At 32.0% G+C, this 18,203-nt stretch overlaps 1 protein-coding gene across 2 annotated transcripts in view; it reads left to right on the top strand.

Annotated features, from left to right (window-relative positions):
• Positions 1-18,203, top strand: part of LOC132909274 (UBA-like domain-containing protein 2) — an 82,375-nt gene that overhangs the window by 58,031 nt on the left and 6,141 nt on the right. For both annotated transcript variants that reach the window (XM_060964014.1, XM_060964015.1), the window contains exon 3: positions 15,597-15,690. In XM_060964014.1, coding sequence (XP_060819997.1) covers positions 15,597-15,690 — 94 coding nt within the window. The remainder of the gene's footprint in view (positions 1-15,596; positions 15,691-18,203) is intronic.

Genomic DNA, 18,203 nt, shown 5'->3' with positions numbered 1-18,203 from the left:
AATATGGTTTGAAGCTTCCTGTTACATAAAATCTTCTTTACTCATTTCCAAACCTTCGTCGAACTTTGATCGATTGCTTCCTGTCTAAACGAAGCTTTATTATGATGCACGATTATGTTATCAGTCACAGAAGAGGGAAAAGGAGCGGAAGATTTTCTATCGTATCGGAGCATATTGCGTAACGTTTCCGATAAGAGAAACACAAACTTTCGATGCGGTTGTTTTCATCGCTTTTGTCGCTGCGCGTCGTTTCATTGATCCAATTGAACGAGCTTGTTGTACCTTCGATTCCATTAATAAGATATGATATTTCTTCTTATGTATTATTTATTATTTATTTATTATTATTCGTCGATATCTAATCAGTAGGCTGCTGATGTTTGTACATCGGTGGATAATTTTAACGTACATGTAAGAATGTGCATAGTGTGCAAAAATATGTGAAAATTATACGCGATAAATACGATAAATTTATTTCTATTAATTTTCCGGCCTTCGTGGTACTTGATAGTTAAGGAGAAGTATTTTAACATGGAATAGTTAGTGTAGCCTTCGTGGATCGGTGATAAATCCTTCGTGTTTTCTAAAGAAACCGATAATATTAGTGTAGCTATTAGTAGACCGCGGATGTGTACCTATACAAATTCATACTTTTATGAACACAACTAAAAATCCAAAACTTAAATAGAGCTTCGTTTCATTCAGTAAATATTATAAGGTATATTACATTTCGAATATTTTATATATTTCTACATATTATTACTACTATTATTATTTCGAATATTTTATACATTACCGCATATTATTAGTATTATTATTTGTTTATTGTTGCCTAGCACAATATCCAGCATCAATATGTATATATTACAAACGTACATACTTGATGTAATTTTGATTTCTCAACTATACCAATACTATATTACCATTGTACCGGTGTAACATCTATCTTATGAACTAGGTCAGCGGTTTTTAATCTGCGGTCTGCAGACCTCCGTGGGTCCGCCAAGTCCCCACTATGGGAATAAAAAATATTTAATACGCGTATTTATTCATAACGAATCTCTTCTCTGCAAATTTGAAGGTTATTGATGAGCAGTTGACGAGTGTTCCAATTGTACGTATTTGCCACATTACGGATTTCAGCGTTCAGTTGAGTCATGGGAGGGGGGGGGGGGGCAATAGCGAAGAATTTAAAGGGAGTCCATAAACGAAAGGTTAATACTTTACTGACCGCTGGCGGTTCAACAGCATACGCACGTCCGATCGGCAGCTTAGGAACAAATTTCCCCTGACGCCGGCTCTGTTTCGGTTTAGACTCTCCAATACCATTCTTTTCGTTCATCGCGAACGATAAGTTTTTCAAATTGGTATAAAACTGTGAGAGCTTACAAAGCAACGCAACTGACGCAGCTGAGCAAGGTACCTTACTACTAAATAACAAATTACTGCTCAAATAATGAGAAAACATAAAAGATATAACTTAGAAAACACGAAGTTGGCACCCCGCTGGGGGTAGCCACCCACATGCTATATTTATTTTTATTTTATTTTTTATTATCAATGAGATATAACACTTTACCAAATGTCCTTCAGGACAAATTGTAAAAATCAAAATAAAATAAAAAAAAAAGAAAATAATGAGAAAGATTGTCGGCGAAAAAAAGCCGATTAATCGGCTATCGGTCAGTAAAGTGTTAAGAACTGGTGAACTAATGGAATAGAACGCAACAACATTTAATGTAATATGATATATAGTATATCACGCGGAATAACATAATATAGTATAGCAGGAATGAACAGACAATAGATAGAACTAGAGCAGAGTGTATTTCAGAATTGACTTAAAATTCTAGTGTCTTAATTCTCAGTCTTATTCTATCTTATTCTCAGAGGTTTCTTTGGTTCCAATTTGAGTTAATATTGCTGCTGATACTATTCTTCTAGACAAAATGCCCTTAGTTTCGCGCATCTCTTAATTTTGTTGATTCTCATATTTGCTTCTCGTTGATTGTCTTTTCTATGTTTGGTCACTGCTTGTTCTTTGATGTATCTGGTCTGATTTCTTCGCGTATATGGAACATTAACGTAGTATACGCTGTTTGCTTTCTATTTCGCCTGTATATACGATGGCCGAAATTTCCATAAAGTCAAAGCTATATTTTTTTAGGTAAAATCTTATAATTATTTCAGCCTAATGATAAATTTGGGTGTGTGATACCTTTTCGGGAATCCTAGAAAAGAAACACAGGTGTACGTAAATGGTTTTGCTAGCATTAACAAAAGGAAGCGAAGATGCTAATTTTATTTGTCAATAAGATAACACTATGGTTCGTACATCGAATGCTTTAAGTTTCTTAAAAGATTCATTCACTATTAATTTTTATTTTTATCTCGATTAAATTAAAGGTTTAATAAATATATAAATACATAAATTTGCAGTGTAGTTATGACGCCAGTTCTACTTAATTAACATTGCTCTGCGTACACGACCAATGTTATTAACATTCTCTAAATGTGTAAGAGGTGACAAAAACACGTATCTGAAAATCGAATAAAAAGATATAAGATCGATTGACGATATATCGAACTATAAAGTTGATTTTCTATAAAAATTGAGAAATATGACGACTACTCGCCTTTTTATCTGCGGCCTTTATGTAAGATATCGAAAGTACAGTGCTGACTGTAAAATCTCAGCTTCTTCCATTTCTTTAACTATATTCATAAAAGTGCGCAAAATTACATAAAGTTTCGAAGTTTACTAATCATAAAAACGATACATAGAAGATATTTAATAAACATGAATCTATGATTATAATAATTTATGATCAAGAAGGATAAAGATAATACTTTCATTGTAAAATATAATTTTGATGTAAAATATAATTTTCATAGGAGAATGTTTCATGAATTTAGTTTGCTTATGAGTAAAGTGAAATAAATATGTTGAATCGTACTATAAACTGGAAAATATGTATATTTTATACAATAACGAACGAAGTATGAGTATTTAAAAATATACATATATGGGTCGATTTATTTTTCATTAGTATGTTACATCGTGTTACATCAACTACAAGGCTATTAATGATACAGTGTAGGAATATATAGCGCGTAATTGGATTAAATCAACGTTGTTGCATAATGTATTTTTTTTATGAATTTTAACATATCGTATTAAAATGAAAATTTTTTAATCTTCCCTCCTTCAAATTATCATTAAGGAGTAATTTAGTCAAAGTATGAAGTCTTTGCAAAGTATTTTATTTCGAACAGTTTGGAACAAGATGGTCGTTATGATTAGTCACGTTCTACGTTTTTAATATCGGAACGCAAGAAGAATACGAAAATCTCTTTTAGAAGAAAAAATAGAATTATACGCCCTATTGCAATTTCCTTATCGATGTACCTTTTGCCAAGATATAGTATTTCCACAGCTATTCCTCCAGCTGCAAGAAAATTATTAGAATCTTTCCCAAAAAATATTATAGCCTCCCCTATACTGAACAATTTTCGTTAATAAGTCTTTTTCATATCTTCAAAAATAATGTTTTAGATGCTCAAGTAAATTGTAATATATAATAATAGAATTCCTTAGAAATATAAAATAATAAGATTCTAATTCTAATAAGATTCTTATATATATATAATTTCTTATACATCTATAAGAAGGTAACTATGGTATATATACACATTATATTATTTTTATATTATTATTATATTACAGTATTACATTATATTTTTATGTACACACTATATATGTATATAGGGTATATATATACTATGGTATACATATACACACTATATATACGCATTACGATCATTCATCAAATACCCGAACTAAATATAATAGAAGTATGTATATAGTCGAACGTGAGTACACATACGTCCCGAAGCTTAATTAGTTACTCAAACGAAACACGCAATGCAAACGTGGTAAGTTTATCGATTGTAATACTGTTGCCGTGTTATTAAACACCTATCCTATCCATTTGCTTGAATCAGATCCCGTATGGTGCCTTGTTTAATGTAATCGTTGAAGTCGATTCATTCGCCGATGAGAAATCGTATTAATTTCACAGTCTGTTTCCAGACATTTGCACAGTAACGAACTATTTGACTTAATTAAAAGACTCGTAAAGTTACGTGGCGTGAGCACGTTGATTCAGCAGAACGAGTTCCTCCGCGTTAATTTCTCTGCCTTCGGTTTCCGCACTTTGCAGTTCATTTTCTGTCTGACTCTTTTTGCTAAATGTAGATGGTGCCCATTTGGTATTCTTTTAAATCGTCGATTGGTATCGTTAGGTCATAAACAGACCGCGGAATAATATGAAACGATTAATATGGAAAGATCGGAAATTCATTTTGCGTCATTACTTTTGCGAATTATATTGCGAAACCTTAAAGCGATAGAAGCTGGAAAGAAATTACCGTAATTCTGAAAGTTGAACCTCGAAATAAATGTACTATTTTAAATTTGTCAAAATTTCTTTTTAAACGAATAGCGAGATAGAATTCGATTAATTAATCAAATAAAATATACGACATCAAAGCGCACTTCGATGATTGCAGAATAACATGTTACACATATACGCTCATAAGATTACTCAAAAGTATTCAGATACTTGCTTACTTGTGGCAAGACATATTTTTAATTACGAAACTTACTTTCTTATATAATAAGTTCTTATCAACTTATTGAACTTTTAGTTACTATATTATATTTGTATTTTATTGTGTTATATTACTTACTTTTGTTTAATAATTAATATGTATGTGTCTATCCTAGTGTATACAGTACAGCAACGTATTAAGTTTATTATTATTATTTAATTTGTACTTTACAATTTGTCCAGCTGGACATTTGACAAATACATATTAAGTGATCCCATATATAATGCGGTTTTCCCAAGAATTCAGTTGAAAAGTGGTAGCTGCTGCTATTAAAGTTTTAAAAAATTGAAGTCGGAGACTTAATAGGGAAAAACAGTGAATTATAAAAAATTATATTAAAATATTATTATACTGGAAATCACTTTGTCAACAAGGTAATTTGTTCTTTTAATCTGATTTTATTTTTTTTGCTTATAGGATGAGTTAATATAAATGTATATAATATAAATATATAATATAAATGTTAATATAATATATATAAATGTATTTACATCTATTATATAATCTATATATCTATATATAAAAAGATAGTTTATTATTCATCTACAGTCTTCTGATTTTCATGGTGGATTGCACATAATTGAAGATGTTTTTAGCCCCTTCTCTGGTCTCAGTGATTAGTACGTGGAACCAAGTGTCTGCTTTTTTCTCTCCTTGCATACCATATTGTTGGTACCGAGAACATGCTGATATAAAATGCTTCAAGGTTTCTTTCCTTTACATAACTGGCATGCCTCTGCATCATTTATTTTTCTTCTTTCCTCCTTTTCCCCCAATATACTAAATTCATGCCTTCCAGCTAAACGTTCTTCGGCATCTACTGCAGAGTATTGGCAGTATGTCTAATTTATATAGCCTTCCCTGTTTGGTTCTGTTAGATCCTCCATATATTTATATTAGGTCATCTTTAAGTAATGCGATCGTTGGAAGGAAATATCAGAAGGAAAATAAACAATTACCTGTTAATAATCGACCAGTGATAAATTTCCTCGTGTTTTTATAATTCACTATCTTTCCATGTAAAGTTATCTATTCTAATTTTTTAAAACTCTGACAGTAACAACTTCCATTGTTTTGAACTAACTCTAAGAAAAGCCGCATTACTTATCGGATGACCCGATATATCGGACAATACCTTGAGGCCAACGCTCCATCTCTGTCATCGACAAATGTTCCAACCTCGATTTTGTTCCTGCTACGTAACATAATAGTAACATAATAGTACGTACATTATAAGTTGATTCAATCGATCTTCGAAAGTCAATATGTAATAACAAAACTGACGTTAAAATTGTCATATCTTACAAAACTATTTTACTACTTCACAAACTCTTTATCTGCAGATTTTTCAATCCTTGGATTATAAGACAGATTGAGAAGGATCTTCTAAACTAAACGATAAAAATGCTTTATTGCTAAAACAATCAGTGATGTTCAAACAGCGAATGTACATATCATTATATAATACATAATATATAATTATTTTTTTACATACATTATATAAATACTAAAATAAAATTATTGCTGTGCTTTTTAATGCGTGATACAGATTTACATTCTAATATTTCTCTATAAGATGATAGTAAGCGTTGCTTCTAATTAATAATTCATCATTAATTTCTATAGTTCAACCAAATTCACATACCGTTAGGATAAAACGATCGAAGTATCCGGATACTTATAAGTCGAATAACTCTTCATCCTAAAAAGTAATAAAAAAATATATTTAAAAAAAAAGACGCTACTCTATAACTTACGAGCTTATGGACTAACCCACTAACTGATCTTGAAATTCTAAAAAATGGCGGGAAAATATTTGGTCTTAACCTAAACCTGAACGAAGTTACAGTGAATTCGATATAAAGGGACCATATTATTTTTCGTGTCTAATGAAAGAGTTTCGTAGCTGTTGACGATAAAATTGATTTTGTAACGTTCCACGAGAATTTCCCGGGCATCTCCTAACCTCCGAATTAAGAGGTCATCGCGTTGAGGTTATGTTGAGCTAGAATTCTGAAATGACGAATGGTACACAGAAGTTTCACTTCGCTTTTACGACAGTTTGTTTTTCTTCGCTAAATGATAACACGTTCAGAACTTATCTACTCCAGAGCTTTTTAATTGTATTTCGCAGTCTATAAGTCCTCTGTAAATATGTAGACGTAGGCTACAAAATAGATGAATATTGCGAGCGATGTAATTTTTCTTTAGATAAGTTTATCTTTATTTATTGTGTATATTTTATTTCGGAAAACTAATTAATTGTTTGAAACTTTCCATGAAAGTAAATAAATACGAATTGCTTAATCTCCGTAGATAACACGGTGTAAGGTAGCAAGCATATGCAAGTTATATTTCATGAAATATCTAATTTCTAACGCTTCAACAGACTACGCAAATATTTTATCAATATTCGGAAGAATACACGATATCCTGTTGCAAGATACATATTGATAAAGCGGAACATCATTTTATCTGTAAATAATCAAAATAAATAAGGTTGTAAGACGACAGATTTATTTATTATTTATAATTTATTATTTTTCCATGGGAGAGAGGGAGGAAAGCGCGACCGAAGAAGAAAAGCAGCTCGACTATCCGAGTAATATTACAATTTTCTTCGTGCATATTTTATGGCCTGCTGAAATATTATTAGACTTATACTATATATGTATTGCATCCATTTAAACATCGAAATGTACGGATGGTACAATAAATTACTTACCATGTTATTTATTGGGTTGGCAACTAAGTGATTGCGGATTTTGTCATTAGGTGGTAATGCAAAAATCTGCAATCACTTAGTTGCCAACCCAATATATTTTATCTTATTTTATATCTATATTTCATTACTACATATAAAACATAAAATGCCATCCATTTCGATCACTTAACTTCGCAACTAATATGCGTGAAACGAATCAAATATACAGAGAATTTTATCACTCTGATTTATAGATAAACATCGATACTTTTACTTATCGATATTTCAAGATAAATAGTTCAATGTAACTTGAAGCATTATTATAATGTTTATACACGGGATTGTGAATTACGTATTGTTATAAATACAGTAGATAAGCGATTAGAGAAATCCGGTAAGATCGCGGGAATTTATTTGTAAAGACAGGGTTTAAGATACAGCGACATGTTTACAAGCGGGTTCAACGTTCGCGGTACATATTTCGAATGCAGAGTATCGTACGTTACCAATTCCTAGGAAAGACGGTAGAGCACAGTGATACGCATGTTCGCTTAAGTGACTTACAATTAGATAAAATACATTACATCAGCGTATACTTGATGGCAGGGCTGGGTATTATCGAAATAAATTTTTATTCAAATAATTATCCTAATAAAATTTTGGCTTTATTTGCTTCTTGTTCTGCTACTTTAAGATGCTCTGCATCTTAGATGATGCTATTTAAGTAACGATGTATCTGAAGACCAAATTATTTTATTATTTTATTATCTTGTTATTTTATTTGACATTCAGATATTTGTTATTTGTCTTTACCGAGAAAATAATTTTCTTTTTATCGTGCCATGGAATATTCATCCCAAAACGCACACTTAATACGACGAGCATAGTGTACAACGTTTCAAACATGATTGATTTCGTTAACAAGTACTCGTCTCTCATTATGAGGTCCAGTTGAACGACTGTTTCGTTACTATTATTTAATGGCGATGTGACTCGATCATCTGGTGAAATGTTCGAGTTGTATTAAGAGCAAATTTATAATAATTGGTATGTCTTTTACATATAGGAAAAACTTCCGTTTCTTATTTTACGTTACTATTTGAAATTATCGTTTGGAGATAATTTATTTTTCAAGTAAAATATTGGAATTTATATTTGCATTCGTTCTTATTTTGAAATAAGCTTGTTTGTTATTTTATTTGCAGTGGTTACTTGTTTTATTTTTTATTTGTTGTGGTTACTTTTTATTTCAAATAAAAGGTAACAAAAAACTCTGCTTGACGCCTGAAAGCACTCGTTATTAAAGAATACAATGATATTAGAAAATAAATCATAGACGATAGTAAAATAACATAATAGAACACTTGATATGTTCAGTATCTAAATTCATTTCTACAAATTCATGCAATTACATATAATACATGGTGCCACTATCTATTTTATGTAATAATATCCTAATAAAGAATTCAAGAATCATATAAAATTTATATTACACAGGGTGAGGGCGATTCTACATAAAAAAACAAGTCGAAGATATGCAACAAATATTATTCATTTCAGGCTTCCTTACAGACAAAATCGAATTGGAAAATTTGTCTAGCATATTTGGATTTGGCTCATTAACAATTGAGTACGAATAAACAACCAGCAGGAGATTATTCTATATGCGAAAATAAGTGAAAAATATAGAATAAAATGTATCAGTGTAAAGCATCATTTTTGAAAAAAAAAAAAAAGGATTAATTTTCAAATCTTATTTTGTCCGAAACGAAGCATCCTATGAAGAAATTTTATTCTACATTTTCGACTCATTTCTATACGTAGAATAGCTTCCAGTCTGAAAGTATCCAGCTTCAAATATACTTGAAACGTATACACAAATTTTCGATATAAACACGATTTTCTCGAAAACTGAGCCTCGAATGAAAAATGCTTATTCCATAGTTTCAACTTATCTCCTCGTTCGAAATCACCTGCATGATTTTTACCATCAGTACTGGTCGCCACTCCGTTTTAAAATGTACGTTATTACGGCAAAACTGCAACCAAAATTATTACATCAACACTACCTTAACATATTAAATCGGTGAAATAAAAACAGAGCAAAAGTAAGTGGTGCATAATTCAAGTCCTATCGTCTGTAATTATCATATTCCATTTCAATTATATTCTACGTTTGATATTTTGTCGACAAAGTCAATAGGTCAAGCTTGTCAACGCAGTGACTTGTCAATCATAATCGTCAGGTAGCGTGACCACAGCTGAAACTTCTCCGTGAAACTATGGCCACCGCGCGAGAGGCGTTCTTTTCCACTGCGAATTTCAGTTAGCAAGTTTGAAAACGGTATGAAAAACAGAGAACCACTGCAGGCAGACAGTCGCTAGGTGTGTTACTATTCTCGGTCGGAGGCATTCCGATAAGCCGTGTGCCAAATCTCGGCCCAACACTGGACGAACGGAAATGTTCAAATCTGAGGGCGAAATTCTGCGTTTCTCGTATCATCTTTACTTCGTCTTCTTTCTCACGATGTACGCTATCGATCAGTTTAAGTATAAGCGACACTTTGGTAGATACGTAGTGACCAACTATGTGAATTACAGCGAACTTAAGAAATAAAAAGTGAATTAGTAGTCAGAAGCATCGCTAACTATCTTCTTACAGAACGAGGATATAAGTCTAAATTACATGTCAAACGTATTCGAACACTTGGTAGATTTGCAGTAACCGTGTGCGGATTTTAAGAAACTGAAGAAATCAGTGATGAATCAGTAATTAGAAGCAACACTTGCTATTTTTTCATCGAATTGAGATATAGATCTAAATTATATGTTAAACGTATACGAGCACTTTGGTAGATTTATAATAATTTATGTGAATTGTACGAAACTGATCAAATAAACGATGAATTACTGATGAATTAGTCATTAGAAGCAACACTTACACTTATTTTACAGTTCGAAAAACATTGTAGTGATATGTCTTAATATTTATCATACGTTACTCGATTAACGAATTAAAAAGGTATATATGATTCTACTTGGAAATATTTGTCATACGTATGTCTAGAACAATCATCGACGCAATAGATTAATCGTGTCAAGTGACAGTCAGAGGCTCGCGAAAGTATTCCTACGCTTTGTCGTTATCTTTTATGATCATATTACGTGTGTTATTGGAAATATTTGGAAATTTAATTAGCACTGTAATGACATCCAATTATCACTATTACATTGGCAAAATTTTAAATAATTTTGAAAATATATATAGAAATTACAACATATTTAATAGTTATATATTTAAGCATAGTATAAAAGTATTTTTTTAAAGTATATATATATTGCAGAAATCACAAAAATATTTAAACAGACAATCATGCGCAATATCAATAAGTCTCAATATTTAGTGAAACTATCGTTAACACTTATTATATGTTTTAAAGTGACTTTTCATATACTATTGTATACTAATTCTTTTTTAAATATAAGTTCGCAGTTAATACGTTGCAACTTCTATATGCATATATAGAAGTTAGTTTAATGTTCAGATTAAATTCAGTATGATATTGACAGCTGCATATCGTTATAACGCTGATTAAATATTAAAATGTTTTTTATAACACGTACAATATGCACATGAAAATTTTCCATAGTAAATGTACGAATACTTTTCTGATACACTGTACATTTCCTATTCAAATGTCACTGGTCGTATTAACAACGAAAGTTTCCCTATCAGCTTAGAAGACTCTAATTTGTCTCGTAATTAAAAATTAAGTAATGTGAAGATAAAAAGCTTGTAAACTAATAAGATAGTTCTCTAGGGTATGACAATTACAAACGCCAATTTCTTACTTGATATTGACTTTCGAAAATCAATTCATAATATATTACAAATTAATTCAATCGATTTGTAATATATTATTATTCGTAAGTGTGATGGTTACGGAGAACAAAATCATCGCAACTTGATTTGATTGTAGTTTTGTAATTGAAATATGTCCAGTCAAAAATAAACAATATTTTTAAACGGTGGTGTATGTTGTTCATTATGAGATCGTGGCAGTCAATTATAAATTGCATCGTTATTAACTGTATACGTTCGAGAAATTAATTATTAGCATTTTTGTTGTCTTATTTTAATATCCTTAGATCGAACAGTATCGAAGAGAAGAAAGAAAGGGGTAGGGAAATTCCTCAATCATCATCGTGCGTTAAATAGAGTGTCAATAAAATGTTTATTACTTAAGTATTGCTGTACGTATTGTCAAGGACAAATTACATCGTTACGTAAATATATAAACATAGGAGCATGTGTTTTGAAAATATTTTAAATATTTTAACAGTATCTAATTAAGCTAACATTTGACCATTCGCTTTTTTTATCGGTGGTTATGATATCATTTAGGTTTTCCTTATAACTTGTTCCAACTCGTTGTACTCGATTATTCCAATCAATTAAAATATTCAAATATCATACAACATCAGAGAATTGACATTGGAGCTGATTGAATAAAATTATGCAATTTATGATACACATGTTTATGTAGTTTACATCAATATGTGTATATAATATTTTTCAAATATTCGTTATTACTTTCGTTCGCCACTCGTTATTACGTTATCTGTTTCAATATACGCTAATTGCTCGAGCAAAGCTGAAACTTAAGCAAAGAAAAAAAGGAAGACGTTGGAAAATTATTGAGAATCTTGTCACGCGTCTTCCTATTTATTTATGTAATCAGTCAGTGAACAGTGTAGGAACACGTGTGCATCTTATATTGTTGCGTTCTGTCCACCTGGTACACTGACATCACATTCAGGAGCCGAAGGTTCGATGACCTTAACAACCGACGAGTTCTCACTCGCAGAAAGCTACTTTTGTCGTTCTCTTTTCAACCGCCTACCATAGACACATGTACCGCTTCGTTGCGGCTTACGTAAAACGATCGTTCGATATTTTTAGCTTTATAGGAGAAACCGACGTCTTGTTCCGTATTTCCAAAATACAAATAGGAAACGAGCGTAACTTCTCCATAATAAAGCCTCTCCTTGCCAGCAAATGGTTACGTTGCCCAAGCAAATTCGACGAATGAAATAGAAAATGCGATTCCGTAGCTATGAGACATCGCGTGTATTAATTTTATAGACACACGCACAGGCTCACGAAAGTATTCCGTGAAAGTAACCGAATATCCCAATATCCAAATACCCTGATATCCAAACGCTCTGTTATTCGAACGTAACATTTCCCAGTAATGGATGCCTTTTTCCGTGTCAAATATGTACAAATTATTGCGAATGTTCATGCATAGAGCGTACTCTTTCCTTCATTCGATCGAGCGAATTCGAATTGTGAGAATTTAGAATGAAATTAATAGCGTTCTATTCAAATATCGAGAGGAAATACGACGATGCCGTTGGAAAACTGGAAACTGGCGTAAGTGCGACAGAATTAACAGAAACGCGTGATGTTGAAAAATAGAAGCACGATATTGAAAAATATTTAGACCGCGTAGATTTCCCAGACACTGGCAACCGTAAAAAAACCTTAAATATAGCGACGTGACGAAACGGTTTCATCGCGATAAACGCGATAATAATGACGATTTTATGCGAACGCAGGAGACAGCAAACGAAAGTGGTGACGAAGAGGTCTCATGCCGAAGCATTCGTGGCATTCAAAAAAGAGCTTCGATGGTTCGAAGTACAAAGTGAATGTAACTCCACGCAGTTACACCTACGTTAAAAGAATCATGTGACTTTGCAGCCACAGGGATACGGGACCCATAAATATTTCAAGAGTCTGTCAATTGATCTTGATCTGTATTCGAATCAATGAGATTTCGCATAGGAAAAGTGATTGTTCTATTATTCGAACAGTTTCCCTTCCCTGTTAGATCGGACACGGCAAGCTCTAATAATAATTATTATTATTATTATTATTACGTATGAGACTTCACGTTTATTACAATAATAGTGTAGTTTTTGGCACAGCGAATTAGTTTCCTTAGTATACAATTTCTTATCTTAGGTATAGTTATTCTTTATAGCATAGGCAGACATACTCTTTCGGTGAATATACCCGTATTGTGTGTTATATCTCAGTTTAAAATGGGGTTGAACAGAAAGTTCATTCCTTTTTTCGTAGCAAAATGGATCGGAGTTTAAACAAAAACTATTAGCCTCGATTTAATTGGTCCAACCTTAATCGTTGATTAATTAACAGACAACAACTGACCAGAATGTAAAACAAACATTTTTGGAAGTACTTGTTTCTTGTTGACCTGGCTCACTAACTCAACGCAATATCACACGTGTCAATCGTCATACGATAAAAGTTGGTGCAACTTGAATAACTAGTTGTACCCCATCTACCATATTCTTCCGATCTTACACGCTCAGGCTATCACTTATTCCGCTCGTTGCGAAACTACCTCAACAATGAGAACTTGTCTTCTTTGGAAGACTGGAAAAACGGAGTGGAACGTTTCTTTTTCTCGGAAGACCAAGCAATTCTACGCCGATGGAATAACGAAGCTATCGCAAAGGTGGCGAAAAGTCATCGAAAGGATTGGCGCATACATCGATTGAAAACGATACACGTAAAGGGGAAGGCACGTCCTTCGGTTTGACCGTAAAAACGAAACGAACTTTCCGTTCAAATTGATTGAAGTTACAAGACATTTATATTATTTGTACACAAGCATACAGAATGGATTCTGCACGTGAAAACAGTGAAAAATAATTCATACGGGCGTATGACCATGTTCGACCTTGTTTGCCAATTATTAGCCAGTTTTATGTCGAAATAATTCTCTATCGAGAGATAGAAGTGGTTGAACTAATTTCACCCATCTATTTACCGAGAAAACTCAATATTTGACGTTGAATTCCTTGTATTTGAATTCTGTAAACTTCTTTTCTCTATTTTTGTGTCTTTTTTTTGGTTCCCAAATGCTACAGGACACCTTGTATATTTCGCACAGTAGATTGTCCATTACATTAATAAATCTTAAAATACCGATTCGACCATATTTAATACTTACTACATGCTTAAAACGGCTATTCATGATATATACTAATTTTTTGTCGAATGCACGTTTGCAAATAAATATTCTAATTTCTATGTACATTTCCAGATTAGTTTCGAGTTTGATCAATATAATGATAACAGTCATATCTCACTGCATCGTGTTTTATGACTTTCATGAAAATGAATTTAGAATGACAGGTTAAGGAGTTGACACTTAAACAATTAATAGATAATGATAAATATAGTTAGTTGCTAACTGCACAGTATAGAGATCAATACTCTTATAATACTAATACAGAAATATTATATATAAATGAGGTTAGACACGGGTATCCATAATAAACCATTCTCTAATAAACCATTTAAAATATAACGATACATAATTAATTGATTTGCGTAAAAGACGTAATAATATTTTTGTATCTCGTATCGAAAGCAAATAATTAACGAACAAGAATTTTTATTTGGTATACATGTTCTTTGAAGAGCATAAATAAACTTCATGAATTTTTCCAGAAAAAATATGAATATATGTTTGTGTATTATATAATTGAGGTTAGCAACAAATATCCACAACATTCACAATAAACGGTCCAATCTATAACAATAATTAATTTGTTCAGGCAAAAACGTAGAATTTTTGTATCTTGTCCGCGAAGTAAATAATTACGTAACCAGTAAAAGAATCTAATTTGTACGTTATACGTAAACGTTTTCTAAAAAATGTAAATAAGCTTTATGAATTCTTCCAAAAAATTTACCAACTTGTATAACGCGAAGAAAATGTTTACTTCGGAACATAAAGGAGATTGAATAAAACGTCCTCGATCGAGAGGAGAGACAACCAGAAACATCTCTCGTAACAGTTTATAAATTGATATTCAACTCTTACGTAGTAGAATGCGAGAGTATGTAGAACGTTATCCCTAATCGGCATGTAAAACCTGTATCCTCTTAGGCCTTGTAGCGAAACACGCGAAAGAGGTTGATTGTAGGTATCGATCTTTAAATGAAGAATCTATGTTTATGACCACGTAGACATGCGCCCTAGTCTCGACCTAAATAATCATGCACGCAACGTTCCAGGAACGTAAACAAACACATGCAGCTACCGTAATATAAGACGGCTGTATCGATGGCGTTATCGGAACACGTAATCATTACAAAAATACGTTTCTTTTGTAGATAACGCCATGCAACACCCCGGCCACACCACCAAATTTCCCTGACGCGCTGTTGGCGTTCTCCAAAATGTCCGCAGGCGACAAAACTCCATCAGGTGAGGTTTGCTTTACGTTCTTTATTTACTTATATTTATTATACATATATATTATTTACATTTATTTCTTTATACTATTTATATTTATTTTACATTGGACATGGTGTCACCAAACTGTTGGTACAAGCTGAAAGAATGGAAAATCTATATTAAAAAATAAGTCGAAAATGTGGAGTGACACTGTTTCGTACGGAGCTTCACTTTCGAAAAAATCGAGTTTGAAAATCGAGTATGCTTGAATATGGCTAATACCGGACTAAACGGAAATAAATTAATCATAACAGGACTTTTTAGATGCGAAATTAAGTCGAAAATGTAGAATAAATTTTTCTCATAAGACTCTGTTCCCGAGAAAAAGATCATAGACATGTACTAATCATAGACCAGTTCTTAACTAAGCATGTTAATGTCCCTATTTTCTTGAAAATGGAGGAAACAATTATAGGAAACAATTTCGTTGCATGTTTCTCACTTATTTTTGCATTTAGAACCACCTCCGACCGATTATTTGCTTATATCCAGTCGATAATTAATTAATTAATTGTCAAGTGACAAACCTGCCGCGCTTACGACCATATGCTAGTCAGCATTAGTCGTACTACTTTGGACTACGGGAGAAAAGTATATGATGTTTCATTTGTACATAAAGCATATGACCTAATGATCTGTCCTGACATTATAGAGAAATTTAAACTTAATGTTCCATCGAAAAACTTACGTCACCCTGAGCTATTGCGAGTTGAACGTCGTCGTACATTGTACGGTTATTTTAGCCGCCTCAACCTTATGATACTACATGCCAATAGTGCATATACATCCAGTGATCTTTATTCTGCAACCATCTCGCTTACTTAAATTCCAACGATCTCCTATATCGCTATAAATCTTGTCTGTCTCCTTGTTTTTGTTCTTATTCTGTTAGTTGACAATTCTTGACACTATGTTCTATTTAAAAATACTTAGCTATTTTTTGTTAATCGCACATTAGCCAGAACCGATCCTAGCTATTAAGTACATAATAACTATAATTATTAATTGATTACTCACTTGCTTGCACATCTTTCCTCTTTTGTATTGCTAATGAGTTTTCCTGTCACACACACATACACACACACACACGATATAATAAATAGAATAAAACAAAATAAATGTTCAAACTCGATTTTCTCGAGAGTAAAATCTCGGACAAAAAATGTCACTCTACACTTTCGATTTGTTTCTTCATGTAAATTCGCTTTCTTTCTGCTTGTACCATCAACTCTGTAACACCCTGTATATTTATTTTATATACAGGATATCTCAGCTAAATGCGATCGTCTATATATTTACGACTGTATAAAGAAACTTCTCAGGACAAAGTTATGCTACCTCAAGGGCCATATGTAACGATGGAAAGAATTTTTTCTCTAGTTTACTTCTTTAGGAGATTTCAATATATATACATTTTTACATTCTTATATACATGCTATGTATTTTTTTACACCAGTTGACGTGATTTTTCATTTTCTGTACAAAAGTATCGAAAATACTATATCGGGAAATGCGCAGTTTAAAAAATATTTCGATTTTAATTCCGCTAAAATGTACTGTATGAAAGACCAGAAAAACAAACAAAAGAGTGTTCGCGTCTTTCCATGTCTCTCATACGCCGAGCTTTACAAAATTCAAGTTACGATATCTTTCGAAGTAAGCATTTTCAGACACGAGAACCTTTAATACTTTTGTATAGAGAATAAAAAAACACACCCGCCGCTGTAAAAAAAATATATAGAGATGTATATAAAAATATACCGCTACGCTTGAGATCTCGTGGAGAAACAACCTCGAGAAAAAATTATTTCCACTACACGTGCTCCTTGAAACAGTTTAACTTGGTTTTATTTATTTTATTTTCTGTTAATCTAACTTAGCTTTTTCATACAATCGTAAATAAAACAGATATTTAACTGAGACAACCTGTATTATTTATTTTTGTCTTCCTTTTTTACGATGTATTTATACCTAATAAATAATTTTTTCATATCGAAAAATTGTTCAGATATTTGTAATTTCCCGTTGTATGCGTCTTTTTAGTGATTTAATATTTCGTATAGTAATCTTTAGAAGTAAAATGACGTTGTTAAATAGAATGCGGGTTTTTATGCAAATTCATAGTTTTATCAAGCTGATTAAAAAAGTGAAACCTAAATAAAAATTTGTCTCACCTACTAAATATTGCAACGTATGCTTTGCTTTGTATATCTGATGCATTTTTTCATATTACACGCATTCTGTAAATTTTTCTTTAATAAGCTATTAAGATACAGTTGTGTACAGAAATTTTTAGTCAACTTTAAACTTTTTGCTTCACATCCCAAAAGTGATATCGTATGAAATTTTAACTGATATTACGTAACAATATATTGCATAATAATCTTTATTTGTCACGTTGCTTCCTTGTATTTCCCATGCCCCTCTATCCAATTATTATTAGTTATAATTCGGTCTGATATTAATTTTAGCTATCTGTTTAT

Source organism: Bombus pascuorum, chromosome 7 (assembly GCF_905332965.1).
Source record: "Bombus pascuorum chromosome 7, iyBomPasc1.1, whole genome shotgun sequence".
Taxonomy (NCBI): Eukaryota; Metazoa; Arthropoda; class Insecta; order Hymenoptera; family Apidae; genus Bombus; species Bombus pascuorum.
This window is presented reverse-complemented; position numbering and strand designations above follow the sequence as displayed.